This window comes from Scardinius erythrophthalmus (genome assembly GCF_964197995.2).
Source record: "Scardinius erythrophthalmus genome assembly, chromosome: 10".
In the NCBI taxonomy this organism is placed as follows: domain Eukaryota; kingdom Metazoa; phylum Chordata; class Actinopteri; order Cypriniformes; family Leuciscidae; genus Scardinius; species Scardinius erythrophthalmus.
Window position 1 is genome coordinate 32,950,428 of NC_138230.1, and position 26,526 is coordinate 32,976,953.

General features: G+C 35.0%; 2 protein-coding genes across 2 annotated transcripts in view; one reads left to right on the plus strand and one right to left on the minus strand.

The window, feature by feature from the left end:
• On the minus strand, positions 1-24,596 carry vars2 (valyl-tRNA synthetase 2, mitochondrial). The gene is made up of 30 exons (XM_081376980.1): positions 24,105-24,596; positions 23,371-23,586; positions 23,208-23,289; positions 22,933-23,033; positions 22,055-22,176; positions 20,258-20,324; positions 20,065-20,162; positions 18,854-18,935; positions 17,674-17,793; positions 17,480-17,588; positions 17,299-17,387; positions 16,791-16,881; positions 15,682-15,809; positions 13,011-13,114; positions 12,694-12,775; positions 11,294-11,370; positions 10,981-11,068; positions 10,741-10,834; positions 9,511-9,581; positions 9,286-9,411; positions 8,955-9,059; positions 5,783-5,851; positions 5,622-5,700; positions 5,391-5,518; positions 3,914-4,066; positions 3,567-3,803; positions 3,350-3,461; positions 1,317-1,504; positions 1,078-1,227; positions 1-422 (listed from the first exon to the last, which is right to left on the minus strand). Exons 2-30 carry the CDS (start codon positions 23,554-23,556, stop codon positions 345-347), a joined length of 3,216 nt encoding a protein of 1,071 aa, XP_081233106.1. The 5' UTR covers positions 23,557-23,586; positions 24,105-24,596; the 3' UTR covers positions 1-344.
• The window catches only part of ppp1r11 (protein phosphatase 1, regulatory (inhibitor) subunit 11), a 4,032-nt gene continuing 1,623 nt past the window's right edge, over positions 24,118-26,526 (plus strand). The window contains exons 1-2 of the mRNA XM_081376981.1: positions 24,118-24,866; positions 26,204-26,312. Of these exons, the coding sequence (XP_081233107.1) occupies positions 24,777-24,866; positions 26,204-26,312 (199 nt within the window). The 5' untranslated portion in view covers positions 24,118-24,776. The remainder of the gene's footprint in view (positions 24,867-26,203; positions 26,313-26,526) is intronic.

The window sequence follows — 26,526 nt, forward strand, 5'->3', positions numbered from 1 at the left end:
TGGTGATAGATAGGTGTTTATTTACAAAAAAAATGAAATTAATCTTGAACAACCTGTTTTGTGAGTCTTCTTATGTATTTAACAGAATTTGATACAATGAAAAAAAGGTACACAAAAGAAATTGTGTTATTTGGTAAATAATTTATTTTACATTAATGTTATATCGAAACCGACATAATAAATATGCACCAGCCATTTTGTTGTTGTTGTTGTTGTTGTTGTTGTTGAATAAAGCAGTGACTCATTGTCTGTTTCAAAGCATCTTTATCAGATTTACAAAAAGAAAAAAAGTATTCTTTCCATCTGGTTATTGGATGGCTTTAGTATTTGGTTGAATGTGTCCATTAGACTTCTTTCCTTATTTCTTCCAAAGCCAAAAGTTGGTCCTCAATGTTCTTCAGCTCCTTCTCCATAGCTGTGATCTGGTTATTTTAGAACACAAAAAAATGCATGCAAGCTCCTTATTCAGCTGTTTATATTATTCTATTGACAAGAAGAATGTAGATTTCTCATGGGATATACAGAATGAAGCATGAAGTGCATGCATAAACATTTTAAAGCACATAAATACATGTGCATAATCTCATATTGAACTTTAATAACACAAAATGAAATATGTTTTCTGTTGAAAATGGAATTTCAACAGTGTGTGAAAACAGTGTGCAATGAGGCTTGCAAGGAAACCTCATGCATTTCAAGTAACAGAAATCTGGACGACTAGCTATTTAAATTTGGTTTTAAAATATCTTTCTCACGTAGAGGTGGATGAATCTTACAAAGAAAATCCATGTCATATTTAACCTCTGGAATTGAAAGGAATTACCAATGAAGTCTTCCAAAATGTCATTAGATTAATACAAAAAAAAATAGATTACATTTAATACAACAAATATTAGCATGATGTACATTATGATTGCATGATGCTTTTACAATTAAAATAAAATATAATTGTTTGCATCATTATAATGACAAAATAATGTCACAATGCAAAAAAGAAAAGGTCCTATAGGCTTCATTGTGTAAGATGGCCTGTACAGATTTTGTGAAGTAAAACTTCCCATTATCCTCTGTACTCACCTTATTCTCTGTCTCTTTTCTGACTTTATCAGGTACTTTTTCTGTGTAGTTGGGCACGTATGTCCGAGCGAGGGCTTGCTTGAGTTTGGAGGCCAGCTTTTCTCTGCGCTGAGAGAGAAGAGCTCTCTGTTTGTCAGCATTAATACCATTCTACATTGACAAAGAAAGAATGAGACATCAGCAGTGTGTATATATAGAAGCATCCTTACTTTAGAAAGGAAAATCTTACTCTGCATTACCTGAACACTGAGATGCAAGCAGATGGAATGATCCACCACCCCTACAGCACTGGCCTTAGGTGGAGGGGAGTCAGCGAAACCTCCCTCTGGACAGTGCAGATGAAGCGCTGAGATTCGGCCCAGCGTGCAGATAGCAGATCTGAAGTGGAGAAGAGTCTCAGCCTGATCTGGTCCACACACTGCCCACACTAGAAGACACAACTATTATAGATCACATGATGAAAGATTTAATCAACTATACACTAATCGGCCACTATATTAGGTACACTCGTTCAATTGCATGCTAATGCAAATATCTAAACAGCAAATCACATGGCAGCAACTGAATGCATTTAGGCATGTAGACATGGTCAAGACCAGGGGCGTAATTTGTGGGGGGGGTTGGGGGGGAGATAACCCCCCCAATATTTAAATCTATGCATTACAACCCCCCCAATATTTATACCATGATCACATGAAAAATACGCAGACCCAAACTTCAACCCCCCCAATGTTCAAACCAAATCTACGCCCTTGGTCAAGACGATCTGCTGAAGTTCAAACTGAACATCAGAATGGCGAAGAAAGGTGATTTAAGTGACTTTGAATGAACATGGTTTCCTGTTCTTAGCTGACAGGAGAGTGTTCTTCTGCGGCTGTAGCCCGTCTGCTTCAAGGTTCGACGTGTTGTGCGTTCAGAGAAGCTTTTCTTCATACCTCAGTTATAGCGAGTGGTTATTTGAGTTACTCTTGCCTTTCTATCAGCTCAACCCAGTCTGGCCATTCTCCTCTGACCTCTGGCATCAACAAGGCATTTTCACCCACAGAACTGCCACTCACTGGATATTTTCTCTTTTCAGACCATTCTCTGTAAACCCTAGAGCTGGTTGTGTGTGAAAATCCCAGTAGATCAACAGTTTCTGAAATACTCAGACCAGCGTGTCAGGCACCAAAAACTGAGGCTACTATTTACACAGGCTCACCAAAATTGGACAATAGAAGACTGGGTTGCCTGGTCTGACGAGTCTTTCAGATGGTAGGATCAGAATATGGCATAAACAACATGAAAGCATGGATCCATCCCTCCTTGTATCAACTGTTCAGGCTGCTGGTGGTGGTTTAATGGTGTGTTGGATATTTTCTTGGCACACTTTGGGCCTCTTACCAATTGAGCATAATTTAAATACCACAGCCTACCTGAGTATTGTTGCTGACCATGTCCATCCCTTTATGACCACAGTGTACATCTTCTTATGGCTACTTCCAGCAGGATAACGCATGTCACAAAGCTCAAATGATCTCAAACTGGTTTCTTGAACATGAAAATGAGTTCATTATACTCAAATGACCTCCACAGTCACAAGATCTCAATCCAATAGAGCACATTTGGGATGTAATGGAACGGGAGATTCGCATCATGGATGTGCAGCCGACAAATCTGCAGCAACTGTGTGATGCTGTCATGTCAATATTGACCAAAATCTCTGAGGAATGTTTCCAGAACCTTGTTGAATCAATGCCACAAATAATTAAGGCAGTTCTGAAGGCAACACCAAAACAGTGTTAATTTAGGCTAGTATCATTGAGACACTATTATAGATTTGATTAAAAGTTTGAATTAGTTATATAGTTTTATACGTCTATAGCTTTTACTAATATTTATTTCAGTTTTTCATTTTAGTACATCAAGTTAAAATAAATCAAATGAGAAATGTTTTCTTGGCAACTAGCTGAAATAAAACAAGTTTAAGGTTTATTTTAACATTATTTTAAGTTAACATTTATTTTATTTCAAGAAACAAAATGTTTTTATGGTTTTAGTTTTAGTGAACAATAATAACCCTGATATAATATAATATAATATAATATAATATAATATAATATAATATAATATAATATAATATAATTCAAAATATTAAATAATGCTATAAGAGTATATAAAATAATATTCAAATATTACTTCAAAGTTTTGCAGTAGTCATACTTGCCTTTGCAAACACAGCTACCAAAACTAAAACATTAGCGTGGAGTCAAAAAACCTGAGATTTTCTCACAGTCAGGTCTTTCCTTTGTCATCTGGCACTGGGCCCTCAGTAACCTCGCCACTCTGACAACTTCCTGTACCAAAGAGAAGTCTGCTTCCTCCTTGGGAAAGTACCAGTGCTCCTATGGTGAAGAGGGAGATTGAAAAGAGTTGTTTTGTGTCAAAAAGAGAACTGCATGTTCTCAGTCAGGGAGCAGGTGTAGTGTTTGTGTTTCTGACTGGCTCACCAGCTGTGAGGTCTTTGGGTAGGGCTGCACACACAGGCTGGTAGAGGTCCCGTCAGAGTCACCGTAAGGTACGAGTCTCTGCCACATCTCCTCTGTGAGGAACGGCATGAAGGGCGAGAGGAGAGCGAGAGAGACGGACACGCTGTGATACAACACAGACGTGGCCACCTGCCTTTCTCGAACTCTCTGTTCCTCGCTATCAGAGCCTTCACCTTTCAACACCGGCTTGATGCTTTCCTGAAGGAATCAGAGAAGAACAAAAAAGCCAGTTTAGGGAGGAAACTCATCAATCAATGATTGTAAGAACCATCAGAACATGACAGCACTGCAGTGCAGATCATACTCACCAGATAGACGTCACACAGACTGTGGAGCCAGAAAGAGTGCAGTGCAGACGTGACCGTGTGGAGCTCGAAGCTCTCGAAACCCTGCTCACACTGCTGAACTGTGCTGTAGAGACGCGAACATATCCACCTGTCCATGCTGGATAAAGGATAGGTCTGAAATTGAGAAAAATATTTCAAATCAATATTAGTAGTTATTCAATGCCCCCAAATTTTGGGGTTGGTAAGATTTTTTTGAAATGTTTTTGAAAGAAATCTCTGAATTTTTTTTGAAAATTCAACTATACTTGAAAATGTCATTTATTCCTGTGATGTTAAAGTCTTAAGTGTCACACGATCTTTCAGAAATCGGTCTAATATGCTAATTTGCTGCTCAAGTAACATTTCTTATTATTTTCAATGTTGAAAAAATATTTTTGTGGATACCATGATGCATTTTTTTCAGGATTTTTTGATTAAGAGAGAGCAGAAATTTGAAATTGAAATCTTTTGTAACATTATAAATCTCTTTATTGTCACTTTTGATCAATTTAATGCATCCTAGCCGAATAAAAGTATTAAAGGAGAACTCCGGTCAATTTTAACATTGAGCTAATTTTTTTGTAAATTTGGAGTGCTGTCATTACAGAGAACAACGACAAAAATCGGTGTTGCCTACACCATGTTATCCTCTTTTTAAAATTTGCACCCTGTTGACTTCAATGGGGCAAGTTTTAAACCTGCTTTTAGCCTCTTAACATCCTTGATGTGTCATTACAAGTGCACAGCCAATGTGAGTGATTCCTTCGGGGTGAACGCAGGTTAATCTGACTGCAGTAGATGTGAAAGATATGAATAAAAATGATGTCATTTCAGCCAGTGCTCATACCTGTATTTTCTTCCTGTTTTCGTTCGGAGTCCATAGTAATCGATTGTCGAGTTCACGCGCGTGATCATAGGTAACTAAACCTATGCGTGTGAACTCGACAATCGATTACTACGGTAGTATATGCATTAAAAAAAAAAATCACAGCAAATAAAAAATTCGCAAAAATACTCAATTATTTCACTTAATATGTTCTCAAAATTCCCTTAATGCAAAATGTGCACTATAACAGGCTGCCAGTAGATTTTCTAACTGACATAATCACACTGTGGAGGAAACACAGTTATCAACTGATAATCTCAGTGAAGATCTGTCACTTCATCCTTAAAATGGATTTTCTGCCATTTGCTCCTACAAGTCATTTAGCACTGGCACTGTTCTTCTTCCTTTATGATTTAATCTCATTAAACCGAATGAAAGCAGAAGAAAGAATGTGAAACAGCATAGAGGAGGTTCAGGACAAAATACAGCATGAGATAAAGCGTTTTCTTCGTCAGAACCTAAATTCAGAGCAGGAGGATGAAGATCATTAAATCATGTTGGTGTTTTGCAGTGAGCTGGATCCGTCTGAGATTCGACGGGTTGTTTTACTGTTATATATATTTGCAGTCGTACCTCTGCTAATGATGTCGGTAAACTTGCATCATGCAACGTGGCGAGGGTGAAGCGCACCGCCTGCCACATCTTATTACAGAAATGTCTACAGCTCAGCACATGAGACACAGACAGGCTGATGTCCTCTCCTGAGACAGGATTTGAACAAAACATCAGCGAAGGGAGCGAAGAACTCTGGGTATTTCTGATCGTAAGGTTTGATTACAGGACTCTGTAATGAGGGCGACTTACCCTGGGCTTTATAAGAGCAGAGAGCAAACCTCAAAGCATCTGTCCCGCACTCCGGAATCCCTTTAGGGAAATCTTTTTTCTGTAGAAAGGACAGGAAATGAGGTGAACCTGCTCAGTTGGGAACGTCTGGATCACTGGAATAGAGAGAGCCTCGCACTGACCTGAGCCTCCATGGCAACAACGCTTTCTCTCGGATCCAAGTTTCCTTCTTTAACTTTCTCTTGAAGTCTCTACAGAGATCAAACCAGAATGTGACTGATGAGGAAATGAAGTCCTCATGAATAAATGGTGATTAGAACATTAGCGGTTTCAAATATTAAGATTTCACAATGGATTGGCTGTGCTTTCAAAATGAGTGGAGTCAGTTCTGCCCTGAGGCCTATTGAAGACATCTGACTGATAGCTGTTCACTGCCAGCTGTACAAAGCCTTGTTATATTTATTAATACGTTTGAATTATTATCTTTATTAATATACTGAGAATTTAGTGTTTGTAGGAACTAAAAAGGGAAAGGAGAAAAAAATACAGGCATAGAAGTTTTTAAATCAAGTGTAATGCTATGAAACTACACTAATGTATAAGAAAAATCTGCCAAGACATTTTTTTCCCAAATATATTCCAGTGATATTATTATATTATTTATACACTAAAAGCTAGTTTTGAATTAGCTTTTATTTTTTACATTTTCAGTTTTTTATTTTCAACTGAGTTTTAGTCATTTTATTGTGTTTTTGTCATTTTTATAATAAAATTTTTTATTTATTTTTCATTTATTCTTAAGTTTAAGTCATTTTAGTATTGCAACTTAAACATTTCTTTTCAGTTAGTTGACAAGGCAACTAAACTTTTTAGTTTACGCTTTTCATCTAAATTATATTTTGTTATTATTATTACCTTTATTTCGATTAATGAAAATATTTTAAATAGTTTTAGTTAACATTTACAACACTGGTCTATTCTCACAAAATATAAAGACAATTACTTATAAAATTCTCAGTAAAAATAGTTTTCTGTTAAAATAGCTTTTAGTCCATGCTTTTTAGTTAGGGATCCACTAATATTAAAATTCCGGCCGAATAAGCCAATAGTTATTTTCATGTTATGGCTAATTACCAATAAATGGCTAATATTAAAATGAAATACTATTTTGTCTAATTCTTTTTTAAAGAAAAAAAAAAATACTAAAATCAAACTGGGATTTAAATGCTACAAGTGAAATTAGGAATCACAACTTTATCATATAAAGAATGAAAATGGATATTTATTCTGAGATTTGCAAAAGATTTAACAGATAAATTATTTGTGTTTCTAAAGATTAACCTCAAATGTGTTAAATGATGGCAAAGTTAAATTAAATGTAAAAATAAAAATGTAAAAATGAGAAAACACAATTAAATATCCGATATTTATAAACTAAAACAATCTTTAGTACAGCTGTATTGTGCATCCCTAGTATTAGTTTCGAGGCCATCCATGTATTAGCACACTCCTACTGTAAAAGCTGACTAAATCAATTTTTTGCAGATATAATCATTTAACATTTGCCTTCCAGAGATATGGACCAAGTTTATTTATGACTCATCGCACACAGGCATTTTTATCCAGTTAAATGCTCTCCAGTATAAGAAAGCCCCTCCCACTAACACAACCTGTAATTAACTAGCAATAACAAGTAGCAAATTATGTATGTATTAATGAGATACTACTATAGTTTTTATTAATATTTTGAATCAGCTATTATTTCCCGTTTTCATTTAAATTGAGCGAAGTGGTTGACTAATCACAACACACTGGTCTAGCCGACCAATCAGAGCACACTGTGCTTTTCGAAGGAGGGGCTTCATAGAGACAGGAACTAAACCAAAGAGTATAGAAGCCGAAGAGGCAAAACTCTGTTGTGTTATGGGTAACAGTCTGTAGATGGCGCTGCGGAGGCACGTCCGCCATTATGGACTGAAAGCTGCTGAAATCGTTAGCGCCAGTCAATAGCAAAATCCATTTTAATAGGTGTTTATAGTTCATGTGTGCACTTGCTAGATTGCACATCTTTTTTGTACCTTTCCGCCTGTAATAGGACATTCACAGATTGTTTTTGTTCTTCCCATTGAAACGTTCACTGTGTGCACTTTCACTGAAGATGTTGAAAAAACAAGTTGTTAATATTTTTGTGATATTCTATGTAAAATATTAACTGTCTTTAGAAATGTTCATTTATAATGTTATTTATTTATTTATTTTTCCAAATCATATATATGGTGATGTTCACTAATTTCAAAATCAACATTTGAATAAACATCTTATTACTTATATCTTATTACTGTGTGTCTGCCTATAGCCTATATTATTTCATGAATTTCTGTTAGTCATATAACTAGGAAAATGCATAATAGAACATAAATATTGATAGATTAAAGTTTTGCAGTAATTTTATAATTTTATCTTTGCAAACCGTAAGTGGTAGGCTAATGAAGCCGATTCGGTGGGGACATACCCTTACTAAAAAGTACTATAGGAATCTTATAGTATTTTGGGACAAAATATTATAGTAATCTTATAGGAATACTATAGTAATTTGGGACATACTACAGAAGTACGATAAGACTACTATATAAATACTGTAGCAGCTTTAAAATATTATAGAGGTATTACAGAAAATCACAGAAGTATGTTATGTTCTGTAATACCTCTATAATATCCTAGAGCCGCTATAGTATTTCTATAGTAGTCTTATAGTACTTCTATAGTAATATTTTGTCCCAAAATACTATTTTCCTAAGGGTAATTAGGCCATGCATAACCAACACATAGACGTATATTTTCTGTCATTTAACGTCATTTAACGTCGGTCATCCTCATTAATGTATTTTAAATTGTTTTCATATTGAGATATGACGGCCAGAAAAAATTAAGTTATGTTAAGTTTTTGTTATGTTAAGTTTTTCAGTGCCATTGACTCCCATTATTTTTCTGTGTTTTCCTTCAGTTTTCAGTCCATAATGGCGGCCGCGCCGTCACGTCATGGGGGCAACTGTTGCTATGGAGCGTTCTATTGAGTTTCGCCTCTTGGGCTTCTATACTCTTTGACTAAACAGAGCGTTACTGACAAAGAGAGTCGTTTTTGAACATTGAAAACCTATTCTAATAGACCCCAAAAACAAAATCAAGACTTTGAAAAAGGGCATAATAGGTCCCCATTAAAAATGAAGACAAGCCGTTTGATTTGCAACACCCATAATTTCCAGTTTCAAAAGTAAATGCATCAATACAACATAATTTATGTTTTGCACGTGGCTGAAATAGGCCTTCAGGCTGAGAGTGAGTATGTGTGTATACCTCCAAAGAAATCCCTAAGATGACATCAAGAGGGTCAATGACATTTCCTAAAGATTTACTCATCTTCCGCCCATATTTATCTCTCACCAGAGAGTGAAAGAGCACCTGTTTCACACAGTGATGGAGAAGTGAGAGAAAGAGCAATGAAAGAGTCAGAGCTGCAATAAAATATTAAGACATTTTGATGGCAAAATAGATGGTAACATTTCTCAGTGACATTTTGGATACTTTTGGTATATGACGCACATCGCAATATAAAATTTCCAATTCCTGCAAACCTTACGATATGACATTTAGAGTTATGAGCTCAGCAATAAGCCATCAACACAACCTGTTTAAAGGGCAGCTGGCCTGTCAGCTCTCTGCCCAGCATCACCATCCTCGCCACCCAGAAAAAGATGAGGTCACTTCCTGTTTCCAGAATGGAATTGGGGTAGAATTGGTTTAGATCCTCTGTCTGAGAATAGAGAGTCAGATCAAAGCATGTTCATCTCCACATATTAAAATATAGGTGTTTTTTCATGACGGTGAGAGAAAAATGGACTATAAAATGAACCTGCTCAGGCCAGCCAAGCATTGCAAATGGAAAGAGACCAGAAGAGAACCAAGTATCCAGCACATCTGGGTCTGAAACAAACACGTGGTTGATTTGTGAGCAAGTAATCAGTTTTAAGATCAGCCTTACAAAACGAATAATTCTGACTCTAAAAGTCACATTTGCAGTAATTGTAAAATAGTTGATTGTATAATATAATGTTTCATAAGAGTAGCCCAAATTAATATATTTCATGTCTTCTGATGCCATATGACAGATTTGTGTGATCAAAGTTTAATTTGTTGACTAAAAACGCTCAAATTTCATTCATGTGATTTGAATAAATGCATATTCAAATAAGGGGTGTCACGATCAGCTGTATACAAAAACCACATTACTGAGGACAAACCTGATGTGACATTTTAATATGTGCGAACGAGATTTAAAAGCTTGTGTCTGAAAATAAAGTAAATAATTTACATTTGTTTTCTTTTCACACAAAGCTGACAGAGGACTATATAAAGCATTAGTCATATAAACAAATTTTAAGGTACTTTTTGTCACTTGGGGCTTGACAGTCCTGGTGACCATTCACCTTATTTTATGAAAAAGATCAGCTTGGATATTCTGCTAAATGTCTTTTTTTTAGCTCCACGGAAGAACATAAATCATACAGGTTTGGAACAACAACTCAAATGAGTTGCCATTTCTTAATATCTGTTCTGCAATATTTCTTCCATTACTGAAAATATACATTAACATTCAAAAGTTTGGGTCAGTACAATATTACTTTTATTCAGCAAGACATTTATGATGTTAATAATCTTAATCTCAAATAAAAGCTTTTAACATCATGGTTTCCACAGAAATATTAAGCAGCAAAACTGTTTTCAACATTGATAATAAGAAGAAATGATCCTTGAGCACCAAATCAGCATATAAGAACGATTTCTGAAGGATCATGTGACACTGAAGACTGGTGTAATGATGCTGAAAAATCTGCTTTTCTATAGCAAGAATAAATAACATTTTGAAACATAATAAAATAGAAAACAGTTATTTTTAAATAATAATAATAATAATATTTCAAAATTTTTTATTAAATAAATGCAGCCTTGGTGAGCATAAGAGCCTTCTTTCAAAAACAGAAAAAAAATCTTAAAAGACCCCAAACTTTTGAAAAGTAGTCTAAATTATGAGTGGTAATCATCAAAACAGAAGTGTGATTCATGTCAACTCTATGATAGTCACCCTGTGTGAGTGTGATGGCATCAGGATTCACCCCAAACTTCACAGCCGCGCGATGTCGAGCCTCTGCTGCACTCCTGCCCCAAACCCACTGCTCCTGCTCGAGACAGTCAACAACCGTCAAAGCTTTCGTCAAAACCTCACACAATACGATCATGCCTAATCATGGACACATTATGGTGGAGCAAGTACATTAAAGGTCATCTTTGGGCTATAGATGCAGATTTTATGATAGCCCCCCACCTCTTCTGTGTCCTTTGAGTTTTGCAGAGTCACTCGATATGCTGGAATCTGATGACCCCACCAAAGCTGTCTGGAAATACACCAATCACTGCAAGGTGGAGATATAAATTAAGTTATAAAAAATCTTATTCAAGCATGTAATTGAAAGAATATTACAAGAAGAGTATAACTGTTCATATGGACATGACCCTAAACCAGCCTAATTATACAGTGCCTCCTTAAGACTCACTGACTAGTCAAATAGACATTCAGACAACCTACAAAATAGTCAGTTTTAAAAAGATCTATGTAGTGTGGATATAATTAGGCTAACCTGATGTTGGACAGCCAGCTCTTCCACATTTTTGAATAAAAGTGAGGAGTTATCTGTAGATCCCCTTCTTCCACTGCCTAAAAAGTTGAAATTTGTGAATTTCAGTGGCAAATTAAAGGTTTGAACACCAACATTGACCAGTAACAGGAATATGTTTTTGGAATATGTACGCATTTGCTATTGCTCGAGGGACTATTAAAGGGTTAGTTCACCCAAAAATGAAAATTCTGTCAGTAATTACTCACCCTCATGTTGTTCCAACCCCGTAAGACTTTCGTTCATCTTCGGAACACAAATTAAGATATTTTTGATGAAATCTGAGAGCTGGATCACTCCTCCTGCAGGCTTATGGACACCTTAACTTGCTGGCCCAGAAAATGTATTAAAGACATTGTTAATATAGTCTAAGTGACTCCAGTGTCTCAATCTTAAGTTTATACGTGACTCTGGTCATGTGTGATACGTGGTGATGTGCAACACAGACGCGCTACGCTTAAACACTACGTAAAAAGACTCGAGGTCCAGAGAGAAGGAAATGAAAAGTGGAATAAAGTCGTTATTTTTGTTTGTTTTTGTGCACAAAAAGTATTCTCGTCGCTTTATAAACTTAAGATTGAGCCACCGGAGTCACTTGGATTATATTAACGATGTCTTTAATACATTTTCTGGGCCAGCAAGTTAAGGTGCCCATAAGCCTGCAGGAGGAGTGATCCAGCTCCCAGATTTCATCAAAAATATCTTAATTTGTCTTCCGAAGATGAACGAAAGTCTTACGGGGTTGGAAAAACATGAGGGTGAGTAATTACTGACAGAATTTTCATTTTTGGGTGAACTAACCCTTTAACAGGGACAGTAATTAAACCACAAGCATGTCAATTCAAGGCCATGTAAACGAAACCAGGATTATGAAATTTTAATTGTAAATGTGCATGACTGTTCGATTAGGTGAAGGTAATATTTTCAATGTTTTCGAAATAAGTCTCTTATGCTCACCAAGGCTGCATTTATCTGATCAAAAATAGTCAAAACAGTAATATTGTGAAATATTTTACATCCATTTTCTGCTTTACTATATTTTAAAATGCTTCTCAAGAAACATTTCTAATTATAATCAATGCTGAAAACAGTTATGCTGCTTAATATTTTTGTGGAAACCATGATTCATTTTTTTCAGGATTCTTTGATGAATCTTTTGATGATTCTCTGATGTTAAAAAGAACAGCATTTGTTTGAAACAAATAATTATCTATTGTTACATTATAAATGACTTCACAGTCACTTTTGATAAATGTAATGCATCATGCAACCTTAACCCTAAACTTTTAAATGGTAGTAGTGGTTTAGCGTATCAACACAGTTTATATCTAATGCAACCACACATTTAAAACACACTCACGCACTTGAATTGCTTTTTTGCCCATTTCCTGACAGCGTACAAACCACTGTTTCTTCAGCAGTGGTTCAATGACATCTCCAGAGCGGCTATGTGGGAGGAATAAAATCAAGACAGGACATAAGGTCAAAGACTACTGGTATTTTTTTAGTCAAATAATAATAATAAAAGCTGCCAAAAAATGTTTTAAAGGAATGGTCTGCCTAAGTACACAAAAATGTGGTGAAATATAGACAGATGATAATTCAGCAGCCTGTAATTATCTCAGAGGTGAGAAAATTGGGAAGAATTTACTGGTTTTGGGTCTAATTTACAGTGGTTTACCTGCAGATTGGTAATGACATGGGATGATCCTTCTTTCCTCTGAAAAGATTCCTCTCCATCAGCGCAGTAATTACTCGTTCCCTGGCATCAAAGCGTTTAACACCCTAAAAGACAGAAGCATACTTTACATGCTCAATATCCATTCCGTCAAATATAGAGATACCTTAAGGCTAAAGCTGTCATTATCTTTCATTTGTTGTTGGCGATTAATTCTAATGCATATAAATACAAAGAATTATTTTATTTTCAGTGACTTCCCTATCATCTTTCAAAGAAGATCACTTTCCATTTAGTTTTCCTTTTTGGAACTCAGTCAACTCAATTATTATATTATATAATATTATGCATAATTATATTATATTATATAATATTATGCATAATTATATTATATTATATTATATTATATTATATTATATTATATTATATTATATTATATTATATTATATTATATTATATGTGATCCTGGATCCAAAAAAATCGAAACATTGAGAAAATCACCTTTAAAAGTCCATTTATGTTTCTTGATTGTGCTGCATTCACTCACAAAAATAATTGTTACGGTAGGAAATTTACTAAATATCTTCATGGAACATGATCTTTACTTAATATCCTAATGATTTTTGGCATAAAAGAAAAATCGATAATTTTGACCCATACTTGTTGGCTATTGCCACAAATATACCCGTGCGACTTGTGACTGGTTTTGTGATCCAGGGTCACATATTCTATTCTATTCTATTCTATTCTATTCTATTCTATTCTATTCTATTCTATTCTATTCTATTCTATTCTATTCTATTAAAATACAATATTATATAATATAATATTATAGTATACAATAGTAATACATTTTATGTGATAATTTCTTTACTTCTTGCAGTATTTTAACCCTGAGAAACCTAAGCATTGACATTATTATTATTGTTGTATTCTCTTTTCAATTTAAAATTGTTCTCAGGAAGTCGATAAGTTAGCATATTCAATATTATTGATTTTTAAGCACATTTAGGCTTTGGGTTGATATTGGTAACAGGTTTGCAGGTCTGCATAATTACAATCAAATATGCTTTAACATTCTACACCAGTTTTCCTCAAGCCAGAAGGCTAAACTGTGGATATGATGATCTCAGAGCCCTTTCAAACACGTTAGTTTCATGATATTGAAATATACATACAGCCCTTTACAGCCCGCTGACCTCCTGTAATACAATATGTTAATGCATATAGAGGCCTGCTCTACAGTACAGATTCTTTGACCTTTACAAAATCTTTCTAGTGAACAAACCTTCAATATGTTCATCAGTTTCACGATCCTCACTGATCCCTGTAATATATACTGAAGATGCACATTTAGATGCCTCCAGTTGCTAGTTTGACCTTTATTTTTTTTTTTAAAGTCTTGCAGCAAGCTATGTTTCTCTCAGAGGCCTCTAACACTCAAAACTGAATAGGCTTCATTGTGTGAATAATATAGATCAAAGCTGAGCACTAAAGGCCCATTCACACCAAGGATGATAACTACAGCGATAACTATAAGCATAAAATTGTAATAATTGTTGTTATTCTATGAGAATATGGAAGTCAGCACCACAACTACAACAATAGTGACAGAGAGGAACAATATCTTTGGAATCACTTTCAGAATGTTTTTTTTTTTTTTTTTTTACAGCTGATGAGTGATAAAAACATTGACATTAAATCAGAATCCATCCAAATTTAAAACTGCAAAGTGTGTGCTAATACAGTTATTATAATTATCGATATACTTATAGTAAGCATAGTTATTTACTTACTCATTCACACCAAGTTAAGCACCGAGTACTGTTTTTTTTTTTTCTACAATTAGAAAAAATGTCTCTCAAGTTGATGTCTTAGGGGATATATTCATTTGGTAACACTTTACAATAAGATTCCAGTTGTTAACAGTAGTAACATGAACTAACAATAAAAAATTCCTCAAAAGCCTTTATTAATCTAAATTAATGTTGACAAATACTACAAGTCAAATACTACAAGTACTATAAGTAAAAATAATTAAAGAATTACTGAAATTATAGCAAAAGTCTTTGCCAATATTAGTGGAATATACAGTAGATATTTATTTGCAATAAAAACAAGGGATCAATTTTGCTAATAGGTTTTAACATTTATGGTGGTCGGATTAAACCTTGACTTTGAAACCGGGAGTGAAAATAGAATTAACCCAAATGTGCACAATGATCACAGTCATCCAAAATTATCCCATGATCAATAATTCAATAATTGTAATGAGGTGGTTGTGTAATAATTCTGAGGACAAGTCACCATAAAATCAAAATTCACAATTTTATGGAATATTCCAGTGTTTATCATAAATGATTTATCCGGGTACTTATTATTATTATTTTGATTTATCATCCATCATAATCCTTAAACTAGATAACTTGCCCTCCCTCTTGCAACGACATCTCTTTTCTTCTCTGATGATGTGTTTACTGGTACGAAGGTGGGACAACCTGTCACTCACATGACATGACCACAACGATTTAATGATTTAATCAATATCAATTTCCAATGGACAAAATCAAGTCCTGCCCTCCATTTTTTAGTTCCAGAAGCCATCTCACTCGGATATTCGTCACAATAGAGAATAAAAGGTTGGTAAAGGTAAATTATAAAATGATCTCTGTACCTCTAGCCATTGGCCACAGACTGAGGTCATGGTCCCATCTCCTCCAATCACAGTGAGGTGTGGGAGTGAATGTCTCTGAGAGAGTAGGAAGTCAGTGTGGTCGTGAGCTGGTGTCAATTTAACAGCACCTAAGAAGGAAAAGTTGAAAGACTGGGGCTGAAATTTTAATAGTGAAATTTCATTAGATTATCAGGCAAAAAATGTCCATTTTCCACTGACAATAATGTAGTTATGAAGCACCGCTCACACAGAAGTCACTTTTAGTCCAAGCAGCTTTCTGTTGGTCAATGTGACATATCCGGAAATATTTCACCCTCACAAGAAATTCAAGACACATTAAGTCCTATTAAAAAGACTGTATATTTCCGACAAAAATTCACTGAACAGCGGTAACAGTGATTGCACCTTGAGGCTGTATTCTCAACTGACTTTTGCAATGTGAACAGTCGAGGTGAAAATTGTCCAAATTTTACATCAGTATTAACTGATTTTCCTTTGGCGTGAATCATAAAGTCATATATAGTCTCTCTATATTTTAATTATAGGTCTCTTTTGAAAAACGCTATCACAGATTTGTTCTTTTGCTATTGTAGCAAATGAGAATTAAAAATGTTTATACCATGGTCTGGGTGAATACTCGATTCTGATTGGCTGCAGGGTGTCCATTAAAAAGTGATAGAGGACACCTAGTAAATAAACAGTCAGGCGTAACCAGGGAAACCAAGTTATTGTTTGTAAAAACTTTAGATTTCGATTGTAAAACTAATTAAAATATAAACTAATGTTTTAAAAATGTGTTATTTGGCAAGTGACCATGGTATAAGCGGGTTAATGCCCTTCGAGGTGTCCATTGTCAGGTATTAATGGTTAATCCGCTGCGCGTCGGACGTCCATTAATACCTGACAATGGACACCTCGTCGGGCATTAACGGTTACATATTTGCTGTCGTCTCCCATTTACCACTATAGAAGTTTACCCAACTATCATAACTACTTCTGAGAACCCTGGCAATGTGGAAAGGCCCATTTAATGATAAAATATCCAGTTATCCAGCAAATAAAATGAACCACTCATCTCCAAAAATATCATGCATAAACAAATGAAATACCTGTGCCAAATGTCATATCCACCATAGAGTCAGTGACAATAGGTAATAACCGCTCTGTGAATGGATGCCTGCAGTGTTTGCCATGAAGATCCTGAAGAGAAAAGAAGATTTTGGGCTTGAGCTCTGGTTGTAAACTGAAAATATTCAGTATTCTAGGTCACAATAGCCCAGCAAATGAGCACACTATGTAGTACAATAATATCTCATTCGAACACAAGTACAGCCATGAAAAGTAATATGTGACCCTGGACTACAAAACCAGTCAAATGGGTCAATTTTTTTAAATTGAAACCTGAAAGCTGAATAAATAAGCTTTCCATTGATGCATGGTTTGTTAGGATAGGACAACATTTGGCCGAGATACAACTATTTGAAAATCTGGAATCTGAGAATCACAAATATACCCACAAATATACCCGTGCGACTTGTGACTGGTTTTGTGATACAGGGTCACATATCATAAGAAGAGTTGACAAGAAAATCCATTTGAAAACCATTGTAAATTTACTTTATATCGAGGGTCATCAGGATGGACAGCAATGGCCACGTCTCCCAGCATCGTCTCTGGACGAGTGGTTGAAACGGCAACCTCTCTTTCTAAATAAAAGAAATAAATAAACCACACCTTAGAACTAAAGGGGTAAAACAAAATCGCAAGAAATCGAGCAAACTGAAACAAGTCCACTTACCCTGTCCCTCCAAAGGATACGCAAATGTAACCATGATCCCAAACTCCACTTTCTGCTGATAGCCGGGAACAGACAGAAGAGTCCTGCCAGACAGCTCCTTTGAGTCCACCTTAACACATCAAACCATGCCTTAGTCTACAAGAAATGTGTGGCATTGCTAGTGTTGTCAGACATTGTTTGGCCCAGTGATGCACCTCTATATCTGAGATGGCTGACTCTAACGCACAGCTCCAGTTGACCAGACCTTCGGAGCGATAGATGAGCCCAGAGTCACACAACCTGACAAAAGCTTCAGTCACAGCACTGCTGAAACCCTATAGAGAAAAATGTAATGTTTAATGCAATTTTGTAGACAAAATGTCTCCTGAGACGGATGAAAACTGCAGTCGATAATAGTCCTGGTTCATTCGTCACAATGAAAACCCTCAAGAGAAAGAAAGGCGCATAACTGTATTGAATGTGCACGTCAAATCTTAAAAGTATATTTGGTTACATTTTATTTTAAGGTGACAGTTACTTTGCACTCAAATAAATACTGGGTGATATTAATTGACTACATGTAATTACTATAGAGTTACGTTTACGGTTAGTTATTACTATAGTAAATACATGAAGTAATGTGTAACAACGTCACCTTAAAATAAAGTGTTACCGTATATTTTAAACAAATCTGTACTTGCAGATACTATATTAATGGAATAAATGGTACACACTTTTTAACATTGACTAAAGTGTACTTTGTAATACTGTCAAATTAAAAGTTTTTTAAATTTTAAATCACTAGTTTTAATAATCTTTTGTCATGCATTATAAAAGTACACTTATTTTGATGTGTTGACTAACATACTTAGGCACATGTAAAGTACTTGATTATAAATTTAACTGTATTATTCAATATTACATTTAAAGTTAATATATTTTAAATGTACAACAATTCAGCTTAATCATAACAAATGTGATATTACAAACAGATTTAAGTAAATGACATACAAGTTTCAATAGAAATGAGATTGAAGTACAGTATACTTTAATATGCCATTAACGCTTGTCAGTGTATTCGGCACAATTTAACCACATTTCAAAGACAATAAAAGTAGTTATAATATTACAAACAATGGGGCACTTAAGTTCAGTTTAAGCGGGTCTAAAAAAGCCCTCTAAAGATCAGCTAATTGTATTTAATATAACTGCAATCTATAATATATTTTCGTTTAAATGCAATTAAATGTAATTAAGTATCATTATGTGATCTGAATGTATAGTATATTATTTACATATATTATTTATATTAAGTATTTTATTTACTGCAGGAATACAGTAGTATGCTATTCTAGAAAAAGCCAATGTGTGAACTGAGAAAGTCCTTTTTATTACCGGGTCCATCGTAAAACAGGCTCTGCTCCAGTCAAGAGATGCACCTAGTTTTCTCAGCTGATGATAAATCTCATCCCCTTTTCTGTGAAAAAAAAAAAAAAAAAAAAAACATTTAAAAGAAAAGACAGAAGGCCAAACATTTAAGTTGAAATAAAAAAAGACGTCCCTAAAGAGTTACTGTATGGAAATGGATAATGTAATAGTAGCAATTGTACCATATACAGGGATGAACCAAAAAAAAAATACGGTAATTGCAACATTTTATCTCCAAATTTTTACTTTTCTTGCAGTTGAGAGATAAAAACTCACTATTATGACTTTATTTCTAGCAACTACGAGATATAAACTCAAAATTCTGGCCTTTTTTCTCAGAATTGTGAGATATACTTGAAATTCTGAGAAAAATTATTTTCTTGCAATTCAGACATTATGATACTCAATTTTTTTAGTTTATTTCTCACAACTGTGAGATATAAATATGCAATTGCTAATTATAAAGTGTTAATTTGCAGGAATCAGTTTTTGAACTTTATTTCTCGCGATCTTGCAAGCTGTGAGATATAAACTGGCAATTCTTCTTTTTCTCGCAATTGCGAGTTTATAATTCCGACTTTGTTTTTTCTCAGAATTATGAGATGTAAACTTTTTTTGTGAGTTATAAAGACCGAATTGCAAGATATAAACTTGAAATTCTTAGAAAAATATTTTCTTGCAATTCAGACTTTGTGATACTCAATTGCGAGTTTATTTCTCACAACGTTTTTACTTTACTTTTCACAATCTCGCAAACTGTGAGATATAAACTTGGAATTCTGACTTTTTTTCTCAGAATTGTGAGATATAATTTCGCAATTGTGAGTAATAAAGTCTGAAATTGCAAGAATATTTTTTTTTACTTTATTTCTCACAATCTGGCAAACTGTAAGATATAAATGTGCAATTCTGACTTTTTTCCGCAATTGTGAGATGTTAACTTGCAATTCTGACTTTTCTTCTCACAATTGCGTGTTAATAACTTGCAATTCAGATTTTTTCCCCTCATAATTGTGAGATATTTTCAACTGGAACTTATAAAGTCTAAATTACGGGGGGGGGGGTATAATTACCAATTACCGGTAACCGTTTTATTTTTTATTCTGTGGCAGAAACAAACTTCCATATAGATATATAAAGAAAAGAAGGACAACAAAAAAGGAGAGACAAAGACTCACTCATTTTTCCATCTCCAGACCTGTTTGAGGAACTCCTCTCTACTGTAGTCCTGTCTGCACTTCCCCTGTTCCCTCAACAGCTTCCTCTCCACCACAGACTATCACACACAGGCACAACAGAGAGTTTTCTGAACAGCTAATACACATAGAAAATGAAATCTCAGCATCATTAACAGATGTAGAGATGGGATACCTGTGTTGCAATTCCAGCATGGTCACAGCCTGGAACCCATAGCACCTTGTAGCCCTGCATCCGTCGCCTGAATTGAAAACATCATATTTTTTCAAAACATTATAATATCCAAGATAATATTGAACTCTGACAAAGTGTCCATTTATAGAGATCTTATATATATACGTATATATATATATATATATATATATATATATATATATATATATATTTATTATATATATATATATATATATATATATATTATATATATATATATATATATATATATATATATATATATATATATATATATATACACTCACCTAAAGGATTATTAGGAACACCTGTTCAATTTCTCATTAATGCAATTATCTAATCAACCAATCACATGGCAGTTGCTTCAATGCATTTAGGGGTGTGGTCCTGGTCAAGACAATCTCCTGAACTCCAAACTGAATGTCAGAATGGGAAAGAAAGGTGATTTAGGCCATTTTGAGCGTGGCATGGTTGTTGGTGCCAGACGGGCCGGTCTGAGTATTTCACAATCTGCTCAGTTACTGGGATTTTCACGCACAACCATTTCTACGGTTTACAAAGAATGGTGTGAAAAGGGAAAAACATCCAGTATGCGGCAGTCCTGTGGGCGAAAATGCCTTGTTGATGCTAGAGGTCAGAGGAGAATGGGCCGACTGATTCAAGCTGATAGAAAAGCAACTTTGACTGAAATAACCACTCGTTACAACCGAGGTATGCAGCGAAGCATTTGTGAAGCCACAACACGCACAACCTTGAGGCGGATGGGCTACAACAGCAGAAGACCCCACCGGGTACCACTCATCTCCACTACAAATAGGAAAAAGAGGCTACAATTTGCACGAGCTCACCAAAATTGGACAGTTGAAGACTGGAAAAATGTTGCCAGGTCTGATGAGTCTCGATTTCTGTTGAGTCATTCAGATGGTAGAGTCAGAATTTGGCGCAAACAGAATGAGAACATGGATCCATCATGCCTTGTTACCACTGTGCAGGCTGGTGGTGGTGGTGTAATGGAGTGGGGGATGTTTTCTTGGCACACTTTAGGCCCCTTAGTGCCAACTGGGCATCGTTTAAATGCCACAGCCTACCTGAGCATTGTTTTTGACCATGTCCTTCCCTTTATGACCACCATGTACCCATCCTCTGATGGCTACTTCCAGCAGGATAATGCACCATGTCACAAAGCTCGAATCATTTCAAATTGGTTTCTTGAACATGACAATGAGTTCACTGTACTAAAATGGCCCCCACAGTCACCAGATCTCAACCCAATAGAGCATCTTTGGGATGTGGTGGAACGGGAGCTTCGTGCCCTGGATGTGCATCCCACAAATCTCCATCAACTGCAAGATTGCTATCCTATCAATATGGGCCAACATTTCTAAAGAATGCTTTCAGCACCTTGTTGAATCAATGCCACGTAGAATTAAGGCAGTTCTGAAGGCGAAAGGGGGTGAAACACAGTATTAGTATGGTGTTCCTAATAATCCTTTAGGTGAGTGTATATATATATATATATATATATATATATATATATATATATATATATATATATATATATATATAGTGTCCATTTCTAGAGATCTTATTTATATTTATATATATATATATATATATATATATATATATATATATATATATATATATATATATATATATATATATATATAAGATCTCTATAAATGGACACTTTGTCAGAGTTCAATATTATTGTGTATAATATATGTATTGTTGATGTATGTTATGTTACTGAGTATTAAAAGTTTCTTAAAATGGTACCAGCGAGCCAAAGCATCTTCTATAGCCACTGTCAGTGCATGTCCGAGATGTAAAGTGCCGGTCACATTTGGGGGTGGAATACATAAGGAGAAATATTTATCAACAGAATGGGGCTGCTTACTCTGAAGAATAAGACACACAAAAAAAACTTGGTTAAAAACACTAAGAACACTAATTAATGTATGTCAAAAAAGTTTGTAACATGCAATAATACATCCGCTCTACTAAAAGAACAAAGTCGGCACAGCTTATGCTCACCAATGCTGCATTTATTTGATCAAAAATTTCATTTTGTGTAATATTCTTATAATTTAAAATAACTGTTTTCAATTTGAATATATTTTAAAATGTAATTTATTCCTGTGATGGTAAAGCTGAATTTTCAGCATCCTTACTCCAGTCTTCAGTGTCACAAAATCCTTCTAATATGCTGATTTACTGCTCAAGAAACATTTGTTTATTATAATAGTTATTTCATAATAGTTGAAAACAGTTGGGCTGCTTAATATTTTTGTGAAAAGCACGATATGTTTTTTTCCAAGATTCTTTGATGAATAGAAAGTAAAAAAAACAGCATTTATTTGAAATAAAAATCTTTTGTAACATTATAAATGTTTTTGCTGTAATTTTTTATCAATTTAATGCGCCCTTGCTGAATAAATAAATTAATTATTATTTTAAATAAATCCATTTATATGAATTCATCACAAAGAAGCAATAAACACACTGGTTGAAGTGCTGGTAATAAAAAGTTTCAGACATACTTTAGATAAATTCTTTATAGTTTAGACTTCAGACTATCTTATTGGATTAACAGATTATTGAAGAAGATAATAATTCATATAACTGCTATAACAAAGCTATAACGGCTCCCTTACATGCTGCTCAGGACTGAAGAATCCCTGTTTCTCCCACCACTGATACCAGCCAAACTCCACATATTCTGGGCTGTAGGATTGTGGGAAGGGCAGAGTGGTGTCTAAAAGAGAAGATGTTTGGAAGAGTTACAGAGATAGGGACGATAGCATAGGCATCTATAATACGGTAACTGCATTAATCAAACATAAACCCCAACAGTGGAAAAACCATTCAGAACATCAATGCACAGTAACACAAGAAATAATATGAAGTGAAGGAGGAAAAGCATTGTTACCTTTCTTCTCTCCAGGTAAGAGTGCTTCATTGTAGGTTATTTTCACTTTATCAGACCAGCTCAGTTCAACATCATTCACATCCTATAAGGGTTAAAGGGTTATAAGGCTTGAATAGTATTAAACCATATGAAATGTGCACTGTTTTGATTATGCATAACCCACACTACTGAGTATGGCCTTCTCCCGTGCTCGTCTGCGTTTGGCTTTCTCAGCTTGCGTCCTGGGATGATGTGAAGGCTGTGTGTTCGATGGGGTTTGAGAGCAGAATCTGCAAGCCCATGTGCTCCAGGCTTTCTGTAGATCTCTGCTCCAGATTCTGGGTGAAACCACATGCACAGTCTTCCACATGTCCTGAAGTCTGAGCGCTTAAGCATGAAACTAGTGTAAAAAGACAAGCAAAATTTGACTAAATAATTGTAAACAATGATTTAATTTGTGTATCACATTTAATAATTCACAGTAATAAAACTAAATAAAATTCTTAAACATTTTTTAGACATGACAGCATGGCATTTTTTGCCATGTATTTTGGAGTCAGTGTTGTTTTTGTTAACTACAATTAAAATATTTTTTTTGGTCACTGCAATAAAGCTAAATTGAAATAAAATATAAATATTAGATGAAAAACTCAAACTTAAAATGTGTGTGTGTGTGTATATATATATAGTAAGCATTCAGTACAATGGTTCAACAACAAAAAAATAAATAAACCAAACATGCAGGCTCAAATGTGTTTGACAGTGCTTTAAGCAATCAATGGAAGTTCGCCTTTATGAAAATATTATTAATAAATGCGTACTGCAACTTTATGAAAGGCATCCTTTACAGAATTCACACGTAATCTTATGATCAGAGAAAAACTGCATTTAGAAAATGAGAGATAAAAAGGAAGGTACCTTCACTAGATGTGTGCTATCACTGGGCGCAGACATATTGCGGATACGGCATTGATTTTCCCCAATGATATATTTAGGTTTTTAAATTCTGTATGACTTAAAAACATAAATGAGAGAAAAATCTAAAAGCTGCGAACACTTAAAGTTAAATTAGAGGGGGTTATATTTCCTTCTCGATATACAAGTTCTTGTAGCGTCCGCTGTTTCCTATCGGATAGTTTTTAGAGGAACACTCAGCGGTTGCGTCTCAAAAGCTAATGACCTGCCTATCTAGACAGCATTGCTACGCGTCAAGATTGCGTTGCTCTGTCTGAGATCGTAACATTTTTGACGTGTTTTGAGTAAAAAGCGTATTTAGATATATAATTCAGCTGAGCTGACTTAAAAGACTTCTATAATGCCACAAATCCAGTCTAAGTAGTCAGCTCACTAGTTTTTTGAAACACAGTCAACTTCAGAATGTGGTCCGTCCGTAAATGCGTCCTTCCGAGGAGTGATTAGACCAGTGCAAATTCATCTCATGCATTCATCTCAGATGCATATAGCGTCTAGCTCGACATTTTGACACGACAGCCTACAACTGAATATTTGTTTTCTAATATTCTCTAATTGAGACCAGACTTTCATCGATCGAACTTCTCTGGGAAGGGTTATTCGGGTTTCATCAGTGCTATGGCGGAGGTCCAACGTAACGTTACATCGAGTGAGACGATAACGGAGACCGTTCAGGTTCAGACGGGCACACCGCCTCCACCGCAGCAGGTATCCTGCCCTATTTACTGTAGTAGACACCATCACTAACCACACTTGCTCGGAATGATTCAGCTACAAGAGCTGAGGCCTCTTGTAATTAACTAAGTTAATCGTTTTATAGTTAGCATATCGACTTGTTTAAATAGACTAGCCAGATACGTTACCAGCATACGGCCTGTTTAGTAATCAACATGTTCAGCAGGGTTTATGTGCTCAACTGGTTTGGCAGTGTGTTATTATCTTAAGTTAATCCCCATCACAACAAAAATACACCTGTTAATGTTTTAGCCTGTTATAGACCTTGTACCACCATGTAACGTTACCAAAATGTACCATGGTAACCACCGTTTTCAGTTTAGTTACAACAACTTATGTTACTGCCTTCAAAAATTATAGAAAAATTGTGAAAGCATTTTACAGCACTTACTCAAAAAGTACTGGGAATTGTAACGTTACCAATTATACAACCATAAAACAAACAAACAATAAACGTTACTGTAATAAACGTTAAATAAACGTTACCAGAATAAAATAAGATATGTTTTTATTATTATTTCTAATTGTATAATTTGGAGTCATCATTTATTTATTTGTAATGAAAAATCCAGTTACACTTTATTGTCTTCATAATGTTTGACAAATAAAATATAGTTATAGGTTATACCACAACATTGAATGATTATTACCATATATATATACCATAATACATTGTATTCTACTACTGTAATTTAAAGAATACATGGTGTGTCAAACAGACATTGTTTTAACCATGGTAAATAGTAAGATCCCTTGTTAATTTATTGTGTTTTTACAGTAGTAACACAAGGTAGTTTTATAGCAGAAACTATGGTTGCCGTGATAGATTTAGCTGTCATCATAGTTGCTTATATCCGAAACAACATTTACTAATGTCATTAAGGGGCCGTTTACTTTACACGACACCATTTTCAACTAAAAACGGAAACCTTTTAATGCTTTTTTGGTTGTTAATTTACATTACATTTACCATTTTGGGGGCCTGAAAATGCAAACTTTTGAAAATGGGATTCAAAGTGCATGTTTTCGAAGATGATACCATTATTGTCTCTGTAAACTACAAAAACGTGAATATGTGAAAACGGGGATGTCATGCGTATGCATATAACGTGTTCAGTATATATGCGTGTAGTGTTTCTATACAAAGTGTTATCGCCAACTACTGGCCTGACAGCAGAATACAGCATTTTTAATAGTTTCCGCGGATCCATGTGAGCAGGGATCGTTTTGACAACGCGGTTGAAAAATATTTCCGTCGTTGGTCGTTGTCGTGTAAAAGTGCCCTAATATTCTCCATATGATGGTTTCAGGAGGGAAGAAGCTTGACCATCAAGCTCAGGAAAAGGAAGACGGAGAAGAAAGTGGAGTGGTCCAGTGACACGGTGGACAACGAACATCTGGGCCGGAGGTCTTCAAAGTGTGAGTCTGGGTTTATTAGTGTAGATCTGGTGGTCTGAATTATGGATGATCATTCAATCTGTTTATCTATTGAGAATTTCTTCTAAAACATCCAAATCTGTTTAATACTTGGAAAAATGCTGTAGGACAGGCAGATCTGGGCCATTTCAAGTCTGCTTTAAAATAGCTGACCTTAAAAATTGGGTTTAGAACGACCTGCATCTGTTTAAAGCGG

Bases quoted from the DNA above. Each gene is read 5' to 3' on its own strand.
- vars2 (XM_081376980.1), bottom strand. From the start codon at position 23,556: ATGTGGAAGACTGTGCATGTGGTTTCACCCAGAATCTGGAGCAGAGAT. The intron at 17,388-17,479 runs GTAAGTGGACTT...TCTTTTATTTAG, and splicing joins GTATCCTTTGGAGGGACAGG to AAAGAGAGGTTGCCGTTTCA. The intron at 11,371-12,693 runs GTGCGTGAGTGT...TCAACTTTTTAG, and splicing joins TGGGCAAAAAAGCAATTCAA to GCAGTGGAAGAAGGGGATCT.